Consider the following 22,106-nt stretch of genomic DNA (forward strand, 5'->3'; position numbering starts at 1 on the left):
ATATTCAATTCTCTTTCCTTCCTTCCACCTCTAGTACACACATGTTCTCGACTCCTCTCCCCATGCCTCCACCTCTCACCCAGCCCCCCCTATCCTATGCCCCTCTCTCCCCCTTGTCCTCAACTCCCTAGAGGCACACTGGAAAGAGAGATAATAATTGGAAGAAAACTCCACCCACCGCCCATCTGTTACACACAGGATCTGCACTCACACACACACACACGCACACACGCACACAGCTTTAAACACACTTAGTGCACATTTACAAACCCAACAAACACAGGATGTGTCATCCTCTTTCATCTTGTCTGTAATAGCACTTTGTAGCCAGCAGGTGTCACACACCAACATACAGACTGAAGCTTCGGCTAAAAGGAACTGCTGTAACAAGTCTGTCATTTCAGGTCAAATCAGTCTTTTAGGGCAAAAAGACACTGTGATGTAGACCCATACTACACGTACATGTACTATCTCTACAGAATGCTTCAGTGGTGTTATGGGCTAAAAAGCATGAATCTAGTGAGCACATAATGGATGACAACAACAGGAGATACAACTCAATATCTACTTTACATTGAAGCCCTGATTTTACAAAAACATGCAAGTGGTTGTTGTGGATAACTATTGAAGTCATCTAATCTAAGATGGTATTTTGGATTTCATGCAAATTCCCTCTTGATCGTCAAACATTTAAAGATACAAGCTACAGCGTCAAATTTATTTAGTACAACACAGATGTGATCTTACCTGTGAGGGAAGATGCTCTTTGACACATTAAGAACAGAGAGGTGTTCGACTGAGCCCCGCAACAGAGCTGAGCAAACCTGGAAAACACAGGGGATTAATTACCATAATGTATGAGCTGTATAAACATGTCCCAAGTGTTGTTTGACTTATTATATTTTATTTGGAAAGGTGAAGAACGCATTTGCCTGTGTTATGTGTTAAGAAGTGTGTAAATGTATTTACATCTGGCTGTTTGTGTACGTGACAGAGACAGAATATGATTTAGGAGCGAGTCAATATGTTCAGGGACAGGCTGACAGCTTGCTACATCTCAGACGAATCAATAAGCTGAATTTGGCGCTCAGACCCACATCAATACATCACATATGGTATTCAGATCATTTCACAAGCAGTGGATGGCAACTCAGTTTGAGTGAGTGTATACAGTTAGATTACATTCCCTGCAACACCGATATTAACGGCTGGTACTTCATTTTACAAAACAGCATAATGAGGGACAACTGTAACCGCACGCTGTTTGTTCACGGAAAGTCATACACTCATTCAGCTGGGCTTTTTTTGTTAAAACGGTATTATCCATTATCGTATATCCTCTTACCTGATTCTCCGTTAATAGGCAGGATATTCTTTTTAGTGTGCCTCTTAACTCACCTGGTCCAATGAGCAGTCAGTGTTGGAGAGGTCAAGGGTTGCCAGGCTGTTGGGTTGACCCAGGAAGTGGTAGAAATGCTAAATGTAAAGCAAAACACGATACACATTGTTACAAAGGAGAAGATGATTACTCGTCAACGGAGGAATGTGACCACTCTTTTGAATAATACAGTATGTTAGCAGATTTTTGTGTTGTTTTTCTTTCATGTTCTTGCTTTTATTCTGCTACTTTTTACCGTCTATATCCCTTTCCTGCTCTCATTCATAATTTTACATAATTTCTGATTTCAAACCTTGTTATGGGCCGGACTATTTCTTGGCCAGGCACTTCCTAGACTCGATTTGTATACTTTAGAGGCTAGCTGTTTCCAGTCCTTGTGCTAAGCTAAGCTAACCATCCAATCCTTCTGGAGCTAGCTTCATATTTTCTGTACAGACATCAGAGGGGCATCAGTCTTCTCATGAAACTCTTTGGCAAAAAAAAGGAATAAGCGTTTCCCAAAAAGTCAGTTACTCCTTTAAAAGAAATCTTAGCTTCAGTCACTGAAGCTAAGATTGATAGTAACCTTTGTGTCTGTATGTTTCGTGATTTGTTAGATAAGCTAAGATAAGATAATCCTTTATTAGTCCCGCAGCGGGGAAATTTGCAGGTTTACAGCAGCATAGAGTAAAGTGCACACAAGAGACATAGTAAAAGAAAGACAAGATGAAAAAAAAAAAAAGTATTATAAATAAGCAATAAGAAACAGTAGCAAAAAACAACAATAACTGAAAATATTATATTTACAGACAGAAAAACTATTAGAACTATTATTGCACAGTGTATTGTATTGCACAGGTTTTTATTGTCATGTGTCATGTGGTCTGCTGGGAGCAGAGTTGGTGACAGCAGCTGGAAGGAAGGACCTGCGGTACCTCTCCTTCACCACCGGGGGTGAAGCAGCCGGTGGTGAAGGAGCTGCACAGAGCTGCCAGGGTGTCCTGCATGGGGTGAGAGGTGTTGTTCATCAGGGATGACAGCTTGGCCATCATCCTCCTGTCTCCCACCACCTCCACCGTATCCAGTGGACACCCCAGCACACTGCTGGCCTTCCTGACAAGCTTGTTCAGTCTCTTCTTGTCGGCTTCTTCTTCTTCTTGTGTAGCCATAAATACAGTATGTCACTGGTATGGATGCGATTGTGTCTGTTAGACTAGATTCTGATTTGTAACCCCACAAAAGAGGGTTTCTATCACATTATTTTATCTGTGCTCAGGACAGATGTTGATTTCGATGCTCGATGCTCTCCTGCGGAGTGACATGCTAACTGATTTATATTGGTCTAAAAACGCATCCACACATCTGCAGCACTGAACTGTTCAATTGATTGAGTGTTATTGCTACCAGCGCTAAAATGGATTAGACACAGTGTGTTTGTACCTGCATGTCGTCTCCTCGGAGGACATTCCCTGAGAGGTCCAGATGGACCAGGCTGCTGGGGATGGAGGGGTTGGCACTCAGTGACTGACAAAGGCTGTTCACCCCTGCAAAACACACACATGCAATGTCAGCATTATCACAACCCTGAAGCCTCATGTTTTGACAGCACATGAAGGAAATATCAGTGGGTGAAGACAAGAAATAACAGGATCAGAATGTAGAGTGAATGCATGGAGAGGGAAAAGAGTGTGCCTTCTTATGGTGGTGTAAATGTAATGCTACACTTTTGTTAGTGTAGGTCCATGTTAAGGATGAAGCTTTCTTATTTTTTATGTCACAAGAAGATATATTAAAATAAATAGATTAAAGGCATGACTCCAACATCAAGCTCTGAACAACCTCATGAAGTGCTGCAATCATTCAAATGTTTACAACGTGAGAGACAGAAATTCTATGGACGTCTTTGCATGCATGGATTTCTATTTCATGGTGTGCGTTTTGAGATTGAGATATCGTTAATCTTTGCGTACAACCACTGACCCGTGTCAAGTCTATCACATGGCTGACACAGTAAACTAGCAGTAAATCAAGGTGTTACTGTCAAATGACGGACTCGACAGAGCTTGAAAGTTAGGAGAGTAAAAAAGGAAAACATTTGAAAAATACAAAGAAAAAATCAAGATAAGACAACAAGAGAGATAAGATTTCTGATATTCAAGATTTCTGCAATTGATGCAAACATTTTTACATTTTCAAGGTACATTCAACTGGAATTAAAATTCAACAGATCAAATGATGAATCTACTTCACCTCCATCAAAATCAGGGCTAAAAAAGGTGAAAATGTCCTCAATCTTTTAGTTTTGCTTTAAGCATCGGGGGCTTTTGGGGTTTGGATTACAGATTGGGCCTTCAGCTAGACGAGCAGGGCTCAGTTTAAGCAGTGCAGCCCTCTCACTAACCCTACACTGTGAAATATGATAGCTCTTCATTGATTGCCTGAGAGCAGCGCATGTTTACAGAGGGTCCCTAAAGAGGGTTCCCGATGTGTTTACTTTGGGTGAGAACGAAGAAGAAATTTTACCTTCAAGTGGTTTTTGACAGCGGCTACATTTAATTTAGAAATAATGACAAGAATGACAGAAGTCACCAGCTATTTATTTATTTTTTTGCAGAAAACCAATCAGCCCCTGCATATAATTTCATTAAAGGCCATTACTGCAGAAGGATTTTTTTCATCATGCCAAGAAAATTACGGCTATATTGATTGAAGGAAAGTGGTCTAGTAAACAGTATTTATGCAAATGAAAAACATGAATACTGTTTACAGATTGTCTCATCTGCAAACTCACACATTACAAACACATTTCTTTTTCTCCCTCTCTCACTCACAGTGTTAATAGTGCAATAATTAAGTGTCATTAACATCCCAGCAGAAGGTGTGATTAGATAAGTGAAAGATGTGGATTGTGCACGATGACAGGAGAGAACCTAAATTAAAACTCAAACAGGAGAGCAGGCTGATCACAACACAATATTAGTAATATTTTTGGTGATTTTATCTTTCCTACCAACTCTTTTCTCTCAAAATTGCATATATTTTCATTCCCGTATAGGAACTCAATACAAAGGACAGCACATGTACCTTTGGGTGATAGTGAGGTTTTCGAGAAGTTTAAATGCTTGAGCCCCAAACGAAGTTTGGCAAACTGAGCACCCAGGGAGGAGATACCTGCAGCAAGGGAGAGGAAACAGAATAGGACAATTGTTTTCCTCATAGTGACTAGAGAACAGACAAAAAACTCTATACACAAACTTTTAAATGTCTATCAAAGCTAAATTACTCGGAGCCAAAATGTCAAAAAGAATATGTAATCTTTTTTTTTTAGATAGGATCACTTTCAAAACATCATTGTGGTTAATTTTACATGAGAACAAATTAGCCAGATATTGTAAACTCCAGAAATTGATTGTATATTTGGTGGAATGTGTCTTTAATTCATTAGGATAGAGGTGATGAAAATAATTACAGTTGAGAGTGTAACAGACCGGAGATGAGTTCATTAGGCTACATTAGAGCAGGTATCTTACCTCTGTCCTCCAGTGGGTTGTTGGCAAGATTAATGGTGGTGAGTCCTGAGCTGGGGTTGTGGGCCAGGGTGGAAGCTAGCTTCTGGGCAAAATCACTAAAGTGTGTGAAAGAGTTTAGCCGTTAAGTGTGTGTGACCGATGTACTGAACGTGTGAAACCTATCAAAAAGGTTTGGCAACATCAATATCATTTTTGAGACATAACAGAACAGCAGAGCAGAATAGAAGTAAACAGGCCTTTTTCACAGAACACATTAATGGTGGCTGCATTTAGCTGTCCTGGTATTGTGCATGTTTGCCCCACACTTTAATGGCTTACTGGGAGACTTAAATAGCACAGAGCCATCGGTAATGTTATTAGTAATACCTGTGTTGTCAACTTCACATTCACAAAGTCAGAATTTTGGTATTGCATTTTATTTTAAAATCATGTGATTTCGTATTGCATTTCGATAGTTAGGGTACTTGTGATTGTTTAAAAAGGGCTAAAATTGATGCGAAAGGGTGAAATATCCTGAATGTTTGGAGCTAGCATGGGTCAAGTTCTAAAAATCTTGGATCCTACCATAGAAATAGAATAGGAGTAAAACAGACATTGAACTTTTCCCAGTGGTCATTTGTCTGGTAGAAAAGAAAATGCAGATTGTTTGTTGTTATGGTGATAACACACATCAGCCCAGCTTGCCGGGAAGAGAGCGGACGCATCTCCGGAGATTGATGGTTGGCTAGTTAGCTATGTAGCTTGTAACCAGTGTAGCATCAAAGCATGCCAGCTAGTATGCTAGTTAGCTAATTAATTCCGCCATGCTTTAATGCTACCATCTTGCTACGTTGATTTCTAATGGGAATGTCCATTCAACTCTTTTCTATCTCTATGGATCCTACATTTCCCATAATGCAAGGCAGTGTCTTTGATTAGACCTTTCTGTCAGGGAAATGCCAACATTTCTCCACAGCGGAAGTTTGTAACACAGGCTTTCTGCTAAAAATGTGAAGTCTCCAAGGGATTGCACTTGAGTGAGTTTCTCACACTTGACATAGCTCTGCCAGCAGTACTCTTCATTATGAGTTAATTGACCTTGACACGTAACTTAGAAAAATTGGTGGGGTGCCCTTTTAATAGTTTAAATAATCTCACGTTTTGAGTCCTGCGTTGTCCAGAACCAACTCTTCCAGTCGATTGGAGCGAGACACTACCCGAAGGATCTGCTCACACACATCTGCAGACTGAAGACACACACGTACATGCACAAAACACGTCATATACATAATTTTGCAGCTGGTATAATTTAAACAAGACAAATAAACACTTCTAAATTTACTTTAGCTTTTGTGTTAGTGCTTGATAAAACAGTGGACACTAAGGCTGTTATGAAAAGATGGAGATGTAATGCTATAAATTATGAGACTCCCGCTCACAGCAGTACAGTAGATCTCAGCTTTGAATCAAAATCATAAAAATATACTAATTAACTGAACTACCTCCAAGGCCCAATATGCACTTTTATCTAGAACAGCAAAGCTTGGAATGAAACATTCAAGGTCAGAGGAATAACAATGAAATTAACTTTTGGGGAACATGATTGCCGCAAGTGTCCTTGTGCAAAACTCTGTGCAATACTCCCAGAAGTTGTTTATGTCTGCTAATTAAAGCTGCACAGCAGAACGTTCGAAAATTCCCAGAATGCAAGTGAATACTCTCTTTCTTTAAAAACCATATATGCATGACAAGAAGAGACTAGGGACAGCAGACTTTAGACACCTTAGAGGGAGACAAGTTGTCTCAGTTCTATGGTCTCAACACTGCAGGATAGAGAGTCGGGGGAGCAAAGGTACTTATATTTAGACAAATTAAAAATTTAACAGTTGGACGTTAGTACCCTACCTAGATGTTCACTGACCCAGTTCACCGCGTGCTGCGTCATACTCAAACATGTAGACAAACACACATCCTGCAGTAACTGCAGTAATTCTGATTATTCTACACTAATCATATGCACTGATTCATAACAAAAACATTTTTAGTCATAAAAACTTTACTGGACCATTGTTTAGTTGTTATTCTTGGTAATTGGCAATAATGCTATAAGGGCCCTTTTCTCCCAGCCAGCAGCCTCAGTGTGGCCATAACACTGCCGACATTGTCCCACACTGTTATCTACAGTGAGGGGGAGAGAAAGGGGAAAAGGAGAGAGGGGTAATGGAGAGACAAGAGAGGGAGAGAAAGAAGAAAGGGACTGTTGTTCACATGTTTACTCTGTGAAACTGTGAGTATTACAGAAGACTAATAAGAATGATGGAGGGCAGCGAGGGATGACACATAATACAGAAAAAGGAGGTATGAGGGTAGTGAGGGATGAAATGGAGAAAAAGAGAGGAGAGAGGAGTCAGCCGTGGAGAGGCATATATCGAAGGAACACACAAAGGAGCCTGTATTTTCACAATAAAAATGTTGGGGACAGCACATAGACACTGTCAGCATGTGCACTGCACCATTTAGCACCCATCAAACAAGAGCCTTGTCATGCTGTGCTGTTCTGACCCTCAGTCTGCTGAAATACAACACACACTGTGTGATCATGAGGTAATCAGGAGGAGAGTCCTCTTATCACTGTTGTCCTCTCCTCTCCGTCTCCTCCTTGCTCATTTTCGGCTCAGCATCTTGATTAGACCACAAGACAAACAGCCTGATTGAACTGAGGAGGAGCAGCATAATCCCTCGCTGTGATAGCCGGCTGAGTTTGTGTGTGATAGAGTGTTTGTGTGGATATGTGTGTATGTGTTATATTATTCAGTCCACTGCACTGAGAGATTTCTAAGCTGTTTGACTGAGATGGTTGGACTGTAATTGTAGCCTGAGACTTGTGAATTGAATGCTTCACATCTCCCTCACACTCTTTCACATTCGATTTTTTTTCTTGCTGCTTTTTTTAGATTCTTCTCTAGGCAACTGTACACAGTTATGAAGATACACTTTATACACACACGCTCAGTGTTGCCTTTGAGTTGAACTTTTACATGCCAGTAGATTTGGTGACTAGTTTCCCCAACTGGAAATGTCAAGTTCCTCTTCAGTCTATCTCCTGCTTTGGCTTCATTCTTTAGATCTGCTCACTCTTTCTTGATACCGTCTGACTAATTTCCTTAGTCATCTGGCATCTCACCCATTCATTCTGTCCACTGACCTCTCCCCTGGCCTTATGTTGCGGTCTCACTGCACTGTTTGCTGTTGGCACTTACTCTCTTTCAATCATTGTTTCCATGTTATTCTTCTTTCTATGTTGTTACAGTTTCCATTGGCACAGGATCAAATACAACTCAAAATCACGCTCCACAGCACAACCAATGCTAAACATGATTTTCTATTATCACCATATAAACAAACACATAAAACAATAGGAATATAAGACTGGAGTTTCCTTAAAAAAAAAACACCAAAAGGAATTTCTGTTGCATTAAACCACAACCAAATGCACACAAAATCTGCCTCTTTGCACAAACACAAGTGGCATCTATGGCTAACATCACCAAAACCACTCAAGTAAAACACTGTAGATCATTAGCATAAACATGTGCTAAAACCTTCCTTGCACAGAAGCCTGAGGGTCGATTATAATACACATTTATCTGGGGCAAAAAGGACACACGTTGGTGCACATGTGCCTGTGTGAGTATCTGAGCCTAAATATGCACATGGCACGGCGAGGGGCAGGATTTTAAAATTCAATACAAAAGGAATTGTCTGTGACGGAGGCGTGAGATAATTGTTTGGACTGAGGAAGCTGCGTGTGGTAATTGGTTAGACTGAGCAAAGCCTTGAGACGGGGAGTTAGTAATGGAGTGCTGCAGGGGGGCAGCATCCTGAGACATTGAGCCCCTTTGTCTCGTTAGGATTAAGAGTCTTATCACACGAGAACATTGGACTGATCCTCAGTCAACAGACAGGAAGGGAAGATGGAGAAAACAAAGGGAAAATATTCTGTACAGGGAGATACATACAGGTAAATAGTTAGGCAAAGGTAGAGTGAGAGACGTGTAATGTAGTACTTTATTTAGAAGTTTTGACCTAACTACAGGACAGTTTTTAATGACCATAACACTGATAAAATTCAAACTTCTGCTTTTCATCAGAGTTGGAAGTATAGTATGCCAGTTCTCGTGTTAAACAGTAACCCTCTCATTTTACTATCGAAACTCATTTTTAGCTGTGCTGGCAGTGTGAGTCTACTGATGTTAATGTCCTATTGGTTGGTCAGTCGGTGTGTCAGTCCACCACTGTAATCCAGGCTCAAAACTTTAATTTGTCCAGTACTTTGGTTTAATAAATACCATCAAAAGTAATTATACGCCCAACGGCCTCAGCTCTACTTTATGTTTACTGCTAATTAGCAAATGTTAGCTTAACTACATGCTAAACTAAGACGGCAAACATGGTTGGCACTGAGCAATATACAATACCTGCTAAACATTAGCATGTTAACCTTGTCATTGTGAGCTTGTTAACATGATGACAGTAGCATTTAGCTCAAACCAGCGCTGTGTCTAAGTACAGCCTCACAGAGCTTCTACCATGCCTGTGGACTCTTTGTCTAATGTACGCAGTGATTCTCCACATTTTGCTTAAATCAGCTGGTGTCCAGCCTATCACTGTCTGGCCATCTGTCAAATACCGTATTTTACAGATGGACGGACACAGAGAACGCAGGCCTGTCCTCAGTTCTCAGCCCATTTTTTACTGTATGAAAAAATAAGCAATAAGAAGCAGAAACCATGGCATCAGTGCAGTAAGGAATTGAGAAGCAGGACCTTTACAAACATTAGAGGAATAGAAAACAAACTGACAAGCAGGTAGACAGGGAGAGACACACATATCTGTTTATCTTAAGTAGTGGTGATACTCGCTATTTAACACTGAGGTGGGATTATGTTTGATTTATATTGCCGTATTGTGGAGGCAGACTAACACTGTGATAATGTTTATCGATCATAATGTACAGTGATGTATAAACTGAGCAGACATGAGTGTGAACAGACAAGAGGAGGATTTTCAGAAAAGGGTGTACTAACCAGTTTGTAGTCCTTGGTGGAGAGCTTGGTGAACCACTGGTTAAACTCCAGCACTGCTATTATAGCCACCAGATCCCTGAGGAGAAAAGAAAGGTCACAGCTGCAACTATATATTGTTCTTCATCAGTGCCACCTTAATTAGTGTTGACTTCAGTAAATTTTTACTTGAAAATAAATCATGTCACACCTGCAATAATTCTCTTATCTTTTAGTTTAGTGTTTCTCTTATCCCAACACATGTTTTGAGCTACATGGCATCATCTATGTGCAATGATTTTAATATTATGTGTTATTCTTATATTTTATTTATTTTTTTATTTTATTTTCTGTGCCAACACTCACCTGTTCTCCAAATGGCTGAAGTCCTGCAGGTTGAGTTCTCTGGTGTCTTGTGTCAAATAGATGGTGTCCACATCCTGCAAGAGAAAAAATTAACCAAAGCAAGAGTTAACAAACATCTGCTGGCAATTCCTTGATGAGACATATAGAAACACATAGAAACAAGCAAGTGCACAGAGCAGGTGAAACATATAGTACAGAGAGAGTCATTTCATTTTGGAAAAGAAGGTGCAAGACCATCAAAAAAGGTTTTGAGAAATATAAAGATATGGAGGAGACTGGTACAGTATTCATACAGTTGTGGCTGTCCTATGTATCAAAGGGCTTTATTCAGTTTTATGTCAGCCAGCCAACAGCACTGACGCACAGTTGAAGGAGGATCTGTCAAAGCTGTGCCACTGCACAAAGGAATTCAAACAATACTGACCCACTGCACCTCTTCTTTGTAAGGCAGCCCCAACCAGTCACAGACACATCTGTACATCTGAGAAAACCCACCTGTGCAGAAAGAGAGAGAACACAACAAAAAAATATAATAACAGAAATCTTTGGCTGAGACATCTTAACAAAGAACTGTGCGATGTGGATTGGGCAAACATGTCATTTGAAACTATTTCATCACAAATGACAATTGCATTAATTCACCATTTAAAACTAATATACCGTTGATCTAAACTTAATGTATAAATGACACACAAACATAAACATTGAACATCGCTGCAGCAATGGGATGAGGGAGTACACATTATTTACAGTAGAATCACAAATTCTTACCACAAGGTCCAGGCTCAGCAGGCTTGTTGTTCTCCCACAGAGTCTGCAGAGAGATCAGCCTGTCTGGAGGCTCCATGCAGAGCTTCTTCATCACTTTACTGAGAAGAGAAGACAGAGTAAAATATAATTTTGTCATCCCATCTCTACATTTCCCAAATATTGTAGCTGTTCAAAAGCCAATACTCTTTTTAAAAGCTTCTAAAACAAGCAGCTCCAGGCTACTTTTTTCAATGCCTTTCTTGTCAGTTGTCATTTGAAAGCAGGAAGTTGCTGAGTACTGCTGATTGCTCCAATATTAACTACATTTAAATAAACCACACATTTAATTTCTAATGTAAAAAAACAACAATTTTTTTTAATTAAATGCAGCATTAAATCTACTGCAGCTAAAAAAACAAAACCTCAGCCTCTCTGTCAAGTCAAAGACTTTGTCCTGTTTACAAGACGAGGTAACACAAGTTTATGGTTTTATATCTGCATCCGCATTTCTGCATTTATATTTATGCTTCCTGGTTTCATCAAAACATTTAATGAGATTCACATCCTCTTTATGAGGTGAGATGTTAGATGCATGTTTTTTTGGACATTAATTACAGTAGACTGTAGCTCTGACTCAACCATAGCTCACGACAAGTCAAACATACCTGTCTGACGGTTGCACTTGGTTAAACTCTCAATGTTGGAAACATTTTCATTTATTTTTTAAGAGCAACAACACAGAGATTTATGATGGAAATACTGTCAGATGAATTAAATACATCTTTATTAGTAATGATTCAAATGTCTTAACATGACTGAAACATAACCATATTAATGGTAATGTTTCACACAATCAAACCTGCATGCGGGTGTAACTCACCTAGGTTGTAGACCGGGACATATCCTGAGCAGACAGTTCCCTATGTGAGCGACCACCTCATTGACCTCCTCTGTAGAGAGCAGCTTCAGAGAGAAGGAGCCACGCTCGTACTCTATGAACAGCTAAAAAATAAACATCATTAATTAGTGATGCACACCAGCATGCATGGTTTCACCTAAACCTGCTTCAACCACAGTTCTACTTTTTCAGATGAGTTCATCATCCATCTTTTTTTCTTTATTCCATCCACTGATTCCAGGTTAAATATAACAAATAAGAATATTTTATTGGCAGTGAAAGGATGAATGCAGTATGTGTCTATATACGTATGTTTTTATCTGACCCCCTCCCTTGCTTTCATGTTCCACTTTTCTGCCTGTCTACTCAACTGAATATACCCAGCTATAATATAATTCACGAGGATAAAACCAAAGCATCCATCTATCCACTCAACCACAACTACATGCCACATTTCTGTCTAAAGTAAAAGCAAAGATTTAATGACATTTATTTAAGACTGGCTGTCCACTTCAGTGCTCACTGCAATTAAGCAAAAGCTGACGTTAGGCGATACACTCTTCCTCTGTAGGCCATAATTAACATAATCCTTGCTGATACTTCTAAAACATGGGAGACCATTAGTCAAGATATTAAGAGGACTGACATCTCTTGAGATGAGTGGGAGGAAGGTTCAGTTGCAGGAATGGTGTGGCTGGTGACGGATTATTATATTTTCTAGGTAGATCCTGCAGACTGACAGCTGATGAGCACTGGTCAAAAAGCCAAATGGAAGCTCTTCCATGGGGAAACATAATTTTGGACCCAGATCTGTTTTTTGGTGTCTCATATATCAATCATGTTATAAGGATTATACAAGCATATTTTTCTTTCCATCCACTTAGTGGACTCACTGTCTACTGTAGTATATATCTGTTGTGATTACAGGTGCTATCCTAAAACTGGAGAAGCTGGGGTCAAGTACCCGTATCAGCAAACGGCTATCCGACTCAAGTGTCTTTGAGCAAGACATTTATGTCTGAGCTTCTCCAGGATCCCTTCATTGTAGATTAATCTGACCTTTGACCTCACCTGAGGGGAGGGATGAATTGAATGTGCATTAATGTAAAGATAGCAATTTGTGGTTTGAAGCAGAGTTGCATGCTGTAGAGAGAGGGACTTTGGAGAATGCAAGGCTAGCACTTCCCTTTGCTTCCAGTCTTTATGCTAAGCTAAGTTTCCTCCCAGCTCTAGCTCCAAACTTAACACAGACACAAAAGAGAGAATTTTTTCCAAAATGTGGAGCTAATACTTTAATGCTGTCAGAGTGTGCTGGACACATTTTTGGTGTTAGGTTCTTTACCTGTGTAGGCTTGTTACAAGCAATCCCCTGGATCTCCAGATAATTAAAGGAGTGTTCCACCTAAAACAGAGTACAGAAATCATCGTTAAAATACTTATACTGTGTCAGGCATAGGAATGGCCTCCTAACATCCTAAAGGACAGACAAGGGACAATGAAAGCGATATTCAAGGATCATCCGACCTGTTACCACACTCTTTCTGACCTGCTTTAACAATAGGCTCCTCCTAACAGTGCTCAGGAAAAGGTGCACTATTAAATCAGCAGTTGATAATACTGAAAGTCCATTTTAAGAAAAATCATGCATGACATTCTACTTAACATTGTTTAACCTTTATTATCAGAGAATACAAAGCTGGGGTCGTATCTGCAATTATTTAAATTAATAAATGTACAAGTGGTCTGTACGTATGCTTGCAGGCTGCAACCTTGGGTTCTAAAAAGTGAAGCCAATGTGGAAGTCCCTTAAACTTGCATTCTTTCTAAAGGCCATTAGGCTGCAACTCCTCTGGTTGCAAAGAGAAGTCAGATTGTATAACAGCCTGTGAGAAAATCACCCTACTTCTCATTTGATTTATTACCTCAGTTAACAATGTAAACACGAGTTTATGGTCTTAATCGCTAGTTTCAAGTCTTCTTCAATACAGCATGATGTTCATTTGTAAATTATGATCCCATTATGAGTTAAATAGAATAAAGCAATGTATGCTTTAGGGCAGACTACCTTGTTATTGACAGGTCGTTACCCCGGCGTTGTCCGGTCTGTGACTTTGCTCATGTTTTTGTCTTACATTTGAGCTCTTTCACGGTGTGTTTTCAGTTGATGAAAGTCAATTGTAACCTAAAGACAGCCTTAAAAATGTCTTTATTAGCATTTGGTTGTACTTAGCTCCACCCTCTCGTGTTACATCTGATTGCAAAAAAAAACCCAAGATGACGACGGGCCAATATGCCAAACTTGAGACTTCAAAGCGGCAGTCCACAAACCAATGAATGACTTCATGGTGACTTTGTTCGCTTCTTATAAACAGTTTATGTGTGCTTGTGTGTGAAAATACAGTATGTATACTGTATCTGTGGGAGTCATTGTGCTTAATAATAACAACTGTCTTGTACAGTGACTGTCTGCCTGAGGAATGTTGTGCAAAAATATGTCTGCTCCATAATGAATAGGTAGGGATGCAGTCATTTCTTTTTACTCTCCTGTGCAGACCTCATTTGCAAGAAAGCATTTGTTATGATCTGCTTGTATTTTTACACAGATAAGACACCATAGAACTTATTTTTTCTTTACAGTGTTAACAATTTGCCTGCTGACTTGTCTGAATTGAGAGTAAGAAAAAGGCCTCCGATTCATTTTTCTATTCACCTCCAAAAACACTTTTCAAGACAAGACCGGCCAAAGACAGCCCTCCGTATTTTCTTTTTCAAGAGAGAATTCCAAGACAAAGAAGAGCATCAGCCTGCCCTTCCTAAAAAGGACAGGAAAGATCTCCTTCAATGTGAGAGGGTGGAACCTGTGAATACAAATGCCTACTTCTGTACACAGAGCACACAGTTTCCCTGCCTCTCCACTTCTCTTTCTTTTTTTGAAACACAGACATAGAGTACAGTGCCTGAAGGCAGGCCAGGGAGCAAGGCCAGAGTATTCCAGGTGGGCTCAGTGTTCCTGAGGCTTGGCTCAGAGATGAGAGGAGGGAGAGGATAAGCAGACTGTCTGTCTTCTGACAGACTGTCTACTGTCTGACTACAGTATGCAGTGTGTAAGTGTGTGTTTAATTCTTGTGGTTACGCACTCATGTTTGCTCTACGAGCTGAAGGAATTCCACAAGTACCACAATTGTTGGTACAATGTAAACATGCACACATAAGCCATATTTTCCATCCCACAATTCAATTGTGTAGACTGATTATTCAAAAGGCATTAGCTGTTACAGCCTTACTTTATCTGGTTTGACCACAGCTTACAGTATTGTGGCTAATGTTAGCAAACTTTAGGTAGATGCCACTGTATAACTGATATTACTAAATATTTTTTCAGATTTGACTCTTCTATACTTGTGCTACTGTCAGGCTACATTTTAGCATTCACTTTTATCTCTCAAGGCCTCTGTCCAGCAAAAGCTACAAAGGCTGTCCATGATCAACAGCACTTAGCACCTTTACCCTAGCACCTTAAACTCAATAAAAATGAGTAGAATTAAAAATTGGTATTGCAGAATAATTCGTCATTTTGAAAGTATAGGAGGCTACATACTATATTACAGATTATTATGTATGTCTTATAACACTCGCCCATTTATTCAATGTGCGAAGAGGTCTAGCATAGTATACTAGTACAATTAGTACAGCAGTACATATTGTTTTTATATGTGTATTACAACATTACACATTTGTTGGATGTTACAATATGCAACAACTTTCAAATCAGTTCATTTTATTCAGCCAGTTAATGGCATAATAGCAAACCAAGTTGAGAGTCAGCCAATGATAAGTGAGTGTGTGTAAAAAAAACAAGTTCTAGCCAAAGGCAATACCTCAAGCTGGGAGGTGTAGGGAGGAACCAAATGCCAAATTTCGTTCACTCAATCGTTCAGCGTCCGTCTGTCACTTTAACCATTCTCCGGCACTTTCCTTTTTGTTGTATTTTTATGGAAAAACTCAACTTTTAATGTGGTCATGCAGAGCACGGTTTGGTGTGCAGGGAAGGGTTTTAAGATTAGAGATGGCGAACATTAGTAGTAGATGTTGGGAATTATAAACATGTGTCTTCAAATGAGATACTGTAAATGCTCACTGCGATCTTTTGTTTCATAAAGTCCCATAACTGTGACATGAAGCAGAAAGTAATTAGAGATGAAGACAGAGTGTACAGGTATGTAAAAATAACAGCAACAAAAGGCTACGGAAAGAGATAAGAGGCAAAAGGGAATGAAAAATGAATGAAAGTGTGTTTGTGTGTGTGTGAGAGAGCATGTGTCCGTGTTTGGGAGGAGACACTGACAGACTGTAAGGCCCTGCAGCTCCTCGAAAAGAGCCAATCGGAGGCACGGACACAAAAATCTCCCACTGAGAAGTGCATGAGAGGGCTACAGGGGGATTTCAACTACTACCGAGAGACTAGAGATACACAGTAAAGTGTTTAACGGAGGGGTTTACTGCTACTGCAATATATTTACTTTAATATTAAAGCTGTGGGCTCAGAGGAGCTTTGCTGCGAAAATCATTCCTGATTGTTCTCTTGTATGTTTTCGATGTATCTTTGGAATTCCAGACAATGCATCATATGATAGATCAAACGCAGTGTATACAATACACTCAGATGGCCAGAAGCTTAAATCAAAACCCAACACTGTTTCAGCTTTGATTCAACAAAAACAGAAAACTAGAAAACTGACTCTACGGATGATATACAGTCAATAGCTCATGTGCTGGAACAGTGAGCAGAGGCCATTCTTCATTTGCAGTTGACTCATCTCCACTGTAATATAGATTTCACATCAGAAAAATCAATACAGGGAGAGTTACTGTTAAAAACAGCTTTTTGTGGATGTCAGCATGCTTCATCTTTCAAAAAAGACGGTGTGCAGGAAGAACAAACCGGACTCTGAACTGAACCAAAAAATTGTTGAATTCTTTAAAAAAAAAAAAAAGAAAGATTGTTTTCAATATATTGGGCTGTCACAAATTTTTGAATATGTGGGAAAGACAATATTAAACTTGGATTTGACTGATCAGAAATTATTTGAGCATTATTTTTAAAATAGTGAGATATTTAGAGGCAGAATGATGAGTCAATTACTTATTCCATTATTGACAACAGTTTTAACAACAGATTTATCCCTTAAAACATAAATCAAGGGAAAAATGGCAAACTGGTTCCAGCTTCTCTTGATATGATTTACTGCTTTTGTGTTTTTTAATATACCTTGGTTACTATATTACTTTAAGTTTCAGGATTTTTGGATGCAGAAAACATGCTATTTAAAAATCACTTTTGTGATGGGAACTTTTCACTACTAAAAAAACTAAAATATGAATTGCTAATTATCCTTAGTTGCAGAGGGTTCCTTGAAACCCCCCAAAATATTGCTTTATAGATTACATTTATTAGATTACATTTTATTTATTTCAGACATTGTTGGTAATCCATGCTGACCTTTGGCACAGTAGTGAGTGGGGGAAGAAAACCAGATGGGAAAGGCACGGAGCGAGACAGAGATGAAGAGAGAAGGAGGTAATCTGGATTGTTGGAAAAGAAAGAGACGTTGAGAGCGAGAAAGCTGAATGAATGGCTTAAAGGAATAAAAGGAAAGGAGAGTAAAGGTGATCTGTGGCTGTAATCTGTCTGAGCAGAGCCAACAGAGAAGGGGATAGAGGTTTTTCTGAAAGCCAGCAAAAGAGGGATTCTGCTTCTCGTGTGTTAATGCTGTGTCATCTTGCTTCCACAAAATAAAATCCACAAGATGCACCTTCAGAAAGTTCTTCCCTGGAAAGTTTCATCTAGATGCATTGTCTTCATTAGACAGAGTGGAAACAAAGAGGCAGACAGACTGAAACATACAGTAGAAGAGATGAGGGGGGTTAGGGCTTCAGAAAGCAGGTGTTTACAAAATCCCTCCGCGTCAGCAGAGACAACACTGATGGAAACAGATGGAGAGCCAGCTAAATAAGCAGATCTTGAACCTGCAGCTCGTAACGCTGGAAACATATGACGTAATGTGAAACAGGGTCAGCTTGAGTGTTCTTCCAACCCCAGTTAACCAATGAATCAGTTCTCAGGCAACCAATCAATCACCTAAACTGTCCCCAGAGGCATCTTATTGACTGGGAAGCATACAGCTTTTTGAAGGGCAACTGTTAGGTATTTCCTGGACCTGGTACAAGAGATGATGTTATGTTTTCTTTTGACTTATCTCTGAAGTGCTGCTCTTTCCTATGAGAAGGATCGTCAGTCCAGATACTGCAGTTTGCACACTGTTTCCATGTACAATCACAGCTCTGTCTGGTTTTGTGAACCTGTGCTTTGGTTTGTGTGTGTAGTCAGACAATGGGATGTTTTGCGACATCCCATTGTGTGCGTTCACATTGAAGTGAGATTGTTTTGCCAACTTTGGTTACGAAGGTCAAGAATGAACTTTGAAACTCAACTTTTAAGTCCTTAAAATTCTCAGGAAAATTTAATTTGAACATCTGCATTACCATTACAACTGGGCATGAAAAGCCCATTTCTAAATCCACTTATCCAAGCTCAGGGTTGCAGGGTGCTAGAGCAAATCCCACTACCCTAGGCCTGTTTACAAAAGCTAGAAGGCTTGACCCAGTGGATCTGAAGTCTGGTGTGATGTTTAATATTGGCAGTGAAAATAGTTAAAGTTATTGAACTGGTGCTGCTGGAAGTTTTAGTGAACATCTGCATTGTATTACTGCACTGTTTTCATGTGGCAGAGGTGACAATGATGCTGGTAAAGATGATGACACATGTTTTGCATTGCTGGTGATGGTGCTAACAGTTGCCATCTGCAATGCATTATGGCACTTTTGCTCAAAGTAAAAAAATTAATTAATCAGCAGTTTAACTGCAAAAAAACAGGCACTAAATCCACTCTAGCATACACACAAACTAACTGGCATAGCAAAAGTTCTGAGTTGGGGGAATGCCCAAATGCCCTAAACAATATGAGGATACAGCTCAGCCATGTTTTAAGTGTGACAACTACCTCTTATTGGGTTAATCTAATGGAGTTTTAAAGAATGAGTGTAACAGAATGAAACCAGACTTTAGAGAAGAATTTAACCACTAAACTATAACTATTACGCAAAAGCTGTTGTTCAATTGAAATGCTGTTATTAAATCTGACATTTCTGGAACAGAACTGTGGTATCAATCAAAAAGTGCCCTGGTAATTTTCTGACATTATGATGAATTTATATTCAGGCAGTTGATTTAAAAGAAAATAAATATTTTTAAATTTTTGCTAATATAATCAAAAAAATGTTGGTGTGGTACACTGATTTTCCTTGTCGTTCCATAAAAATAAAAAAAAAGATGGAGTCGCTGCTCTTACCTTGGTGGGAATGCGTGCCGTCAAGAGGTAGACTCGGTGAGACGCTAGGGCCTGAGAGAGAGAGAGAGAGAGAGAGAGAGAGAACAGAGAGAGAATAATGAGTATGTAGCTGTAAATATACACTATGACCAAAAGGAAATGACAAAGAGCACAGGGGCTCGTGACTCTAAAACATCTCAGTCACTGTGGAAAAAACTGACAATGAGGAGAAAGATTCCTCTCTACTTAAAAACAAACGCATAAACAGTGTGCCCACTGTAGGTTAGTGTGTTTCTTATTTGTGTCGTTTCTGCCTGCTGAGCAGCCTGGACCCCAACTGCTACTGTTAATCAGATCACATGTTGCTGCTCTGTGAAGGAAAAGTCAAGGCTTGAAGAGGCATAACTGGAATGCATGAACTTGACATTCCTATCCATACGAGCACTCTCATTATTCTGGTTTTATTGAGATGGTTGCTATTGAATATGATACTGTTATAGGGATGATTTGCACAACTCATGTGACTGAGAATGTGTTAACACTGACAAACATGTCATTTTAAGAAGGATTCCAGTGCTGCATACATTGAGCAATCCAAACCTTGAGTCTGTTGTAGTCTCTTTAATTCATGGTTGTAAATGATCATAACACTAGTGAATTCTGTGGTAACAATTTTGGATTACAAAAGTGGAGTGTTATAGTGCATCATAAAATAATCCAACAGTAGAACAAAGGTTAAGACACCATTTTATACAAATTGTTTTAATGTTTAAAGGAACAGAGTGTAGGATTGGGCAGCATTTAGCGGTGTTGTTGCAGTTTGTAACCAACTGCATTCCCTCCGCTCACTTCTCCCTTTTCCAAACTAACTTGAGTTGGTGAGTGCAAAACCTTTCGCATAGCTCAGAGGCCATCCTCACCATAATAACACTGGCAGGAACAATAGAAGTCAGACAGCGACTGGCAGTACCACGGTTTTGCACACAGCTGCTCACATTATTGCAGTTTCACAAGTGTGTTGGAGAACTACGGTGTCCTTTAGGTAATGTAAAAACGCGAAGGTCTCTCTTGAGAGCCAGTGATGAATTTGGCCGTGCCGGGCTACTGTGAAAACAAGCCGGTGCAACATGGTGGACCCCGTTAAGAGGACCCGCTCACAATGTCGATATGAAGGGCTCACTCTAAACACACAAAAACAAAACAACTCTGAGCTTCAGGTGATTATACACTTATGAAAACAAAGATATGAATAATATATTCCATTTCTGCAAGTAGATCCCCTGAAATGCTACAAATTGGCCCTTTAAAATAAGTTGATGTCATGTGCAGGACTGTTAGCCAAGGCTTTTAAATTTTAGCTGTAATGATAACAGCTGTACAGAGGGCTGCCTTAACCTTCATGTGTCATGAAAAGATGTAAACAACCTGGTTGGTAAGCAAATACTATGTGCCTTCATCATCATAGCTGAAACCTCTTGACTCTTGAAACAATTCATCTCCTTCGCTTTCCTTTTAACTCCAGTACGCTGGAATAAAACTGTAATGTCACAAACTGCCTGACCATAACCTTACAGCTCTGTAGATAAGCAACTTAGGCCTGTTGGTTTTCAATGCTACACCATAAAAAAAAGGGAAACGGCCTCAAAGGAAGTTGATGAAACAGGGTTCATAAGGATATATTGGAGAAAGAAAAAAAGCTGGTTTATAGTAGATACAAAATTCTAAAAGAAGCTTGTAAGGGCAAGAAAGGAAATGAGAAACTGACAGCAGAGAGATGTGAGGTGAAAGAAAACAGGAGAGAATGTGTCAAAGCAGAAGAGAAAATATCAGTTCTGCCAAGGGGAGCACGGCATTACAAAACAAGTCCCTGATAAACAATGACTGGCATGACCAGCAGGTAGGGAAATAAAGAAGAAAAAGAGGTGAAGAGAGAAAACAAGATTAAAGAACTGTCACAATCTTTTTATGAAATACATGCAAAATGAAAAAAAAGATGATAAGTGTGTCCTTTCCCTCTGAGGCTCAGCTCCACAGGCAGGGTCTGTGTGGTTTGATGTGATGGAGGCGGACAGGCAGGACGGTGTGACTAAAGATAACCTCTCCTAAAGAGCACCAGTCACCATTGCTACGATCAACTCTCTCTTTTCTGCACAGCGGCTCTCGTTTACTACGTGCGTGCAGATACGCTGGTGATGGAATCGCCTCGGTTCAAAGAAAGAGGAGTTAAAACCAAGGTCTAATTCTGATAGGTTTGACCACCAGTTATCATCTCGACCACTCATTTTCTCGACCGATGTTGCACAGATTTTGACCATTTGAATTGTCTTTATGTATTTACAATAATAAATAGTTGGAGTGGCCCTTTAAAGCAGTACTATAATCTGACTCCCCATTACTTAAGGACTTCTTTTCAGGAATGTCAATCATTTACCAGCCCTCAACAATCACTTTGGAGTGAACAATGTTATCATAATAGATACAGAATATTGTCAAACCTTTGAAATTAAGTTCAAAGGTGTAATAAACAAGAATCATCCTGCAATCATATTGTATACTGTAGTATTGTATACAGAACAGTCAGTAAGTATGTAGGATGGAATAATGCAGTTTGTATGACCTCAGAAGTTATGGGATTAAGACTTTGGCTGCAGAACTTTGAAGTTGAGTCACTTAAAAAGGTCTTCGGCTGTGTGACCCTAGAAACCTTTCTCCTTTTTTTTGGTGTTATTTAGAGGCTAGCCCTGCCTGTGTGTC

At 39.6% G+C, this 22,106-nt stretch overlaps 1 protein-coding gene across 1 annotated transcript in view; it reads right to left on the minus strand.

Annotated features, from left to right (window-relative positions):
- The window catches only part of LOC129109431 (F-actin-uncapping protein LRRC16A-like), a 60,962-nt gene that overhangs the window by 18,611 nt on the left and 20,245 nt on the right, over nt 1-22,106 (minus strand). Inside the window, exons 3-15 of the mRNA XM_054621503.1 lie at nt 19,374-19,424; nt 13,307-13,366; nt 11,947-12,068; nt 11,088-11,185; nt 10,741-10,811; nt 10,317-10,390; nt 9,975-10,050; nt 6,046-6,134; nt 4,909-5,003; nt 4,463-4,549; nt 2,819-2,922; nt 1,399-1,476; nt 748-824 (exon numbers count right to left, since the gene is read on the minus strand). Coding sequence (XP_054477478.1) covers nt 748-824; nt 1,399-1,476; nt 2,819-2,922; nt 4,463-4,549; nt 4,909-5,003; nt 6,046-6,134; nt 9,975-10,050; nt 10,317-10,390; nt 10,741-10,811; nt 11,088-11,185; nt 11,947-12,068; nt 13,307-13,366; nt 19,374-19,424 — 1,082 coding nt within the window. The remainder of the gene's footprint in view (nt 1-747; nt 825-1,398; nt 1,477-2,818; nt 2,923-4,462; nt 4,550-4,908; nt 5,004-6,045; nt 6,135-9,974; nt 10,051-10,316; nt 10,391-10,740; nt 10,812-11,087; nt 11,186-11,946; nt 12,069-13,306; nt 13,367-19,373; nt 19,425-22,106) is intronic.

The sequence above is a fragment of the Anoplopoma fimbria genome, chromosome 20, assembly GCF_027596085.1.
Source record: "Anoplopoma fimbria isolate UVic2021 breed Golden Eagle Sablefish chromosome 20, Afim_UVic_2022, whole genome shotgun sequence".
Lineage (NCBI taxonomy): Eukaryota > Metazoa > Chordata > Actinopteri > Perciformes > Anoplopomatidae > Anoplopoma > Anoplopoma fimbria.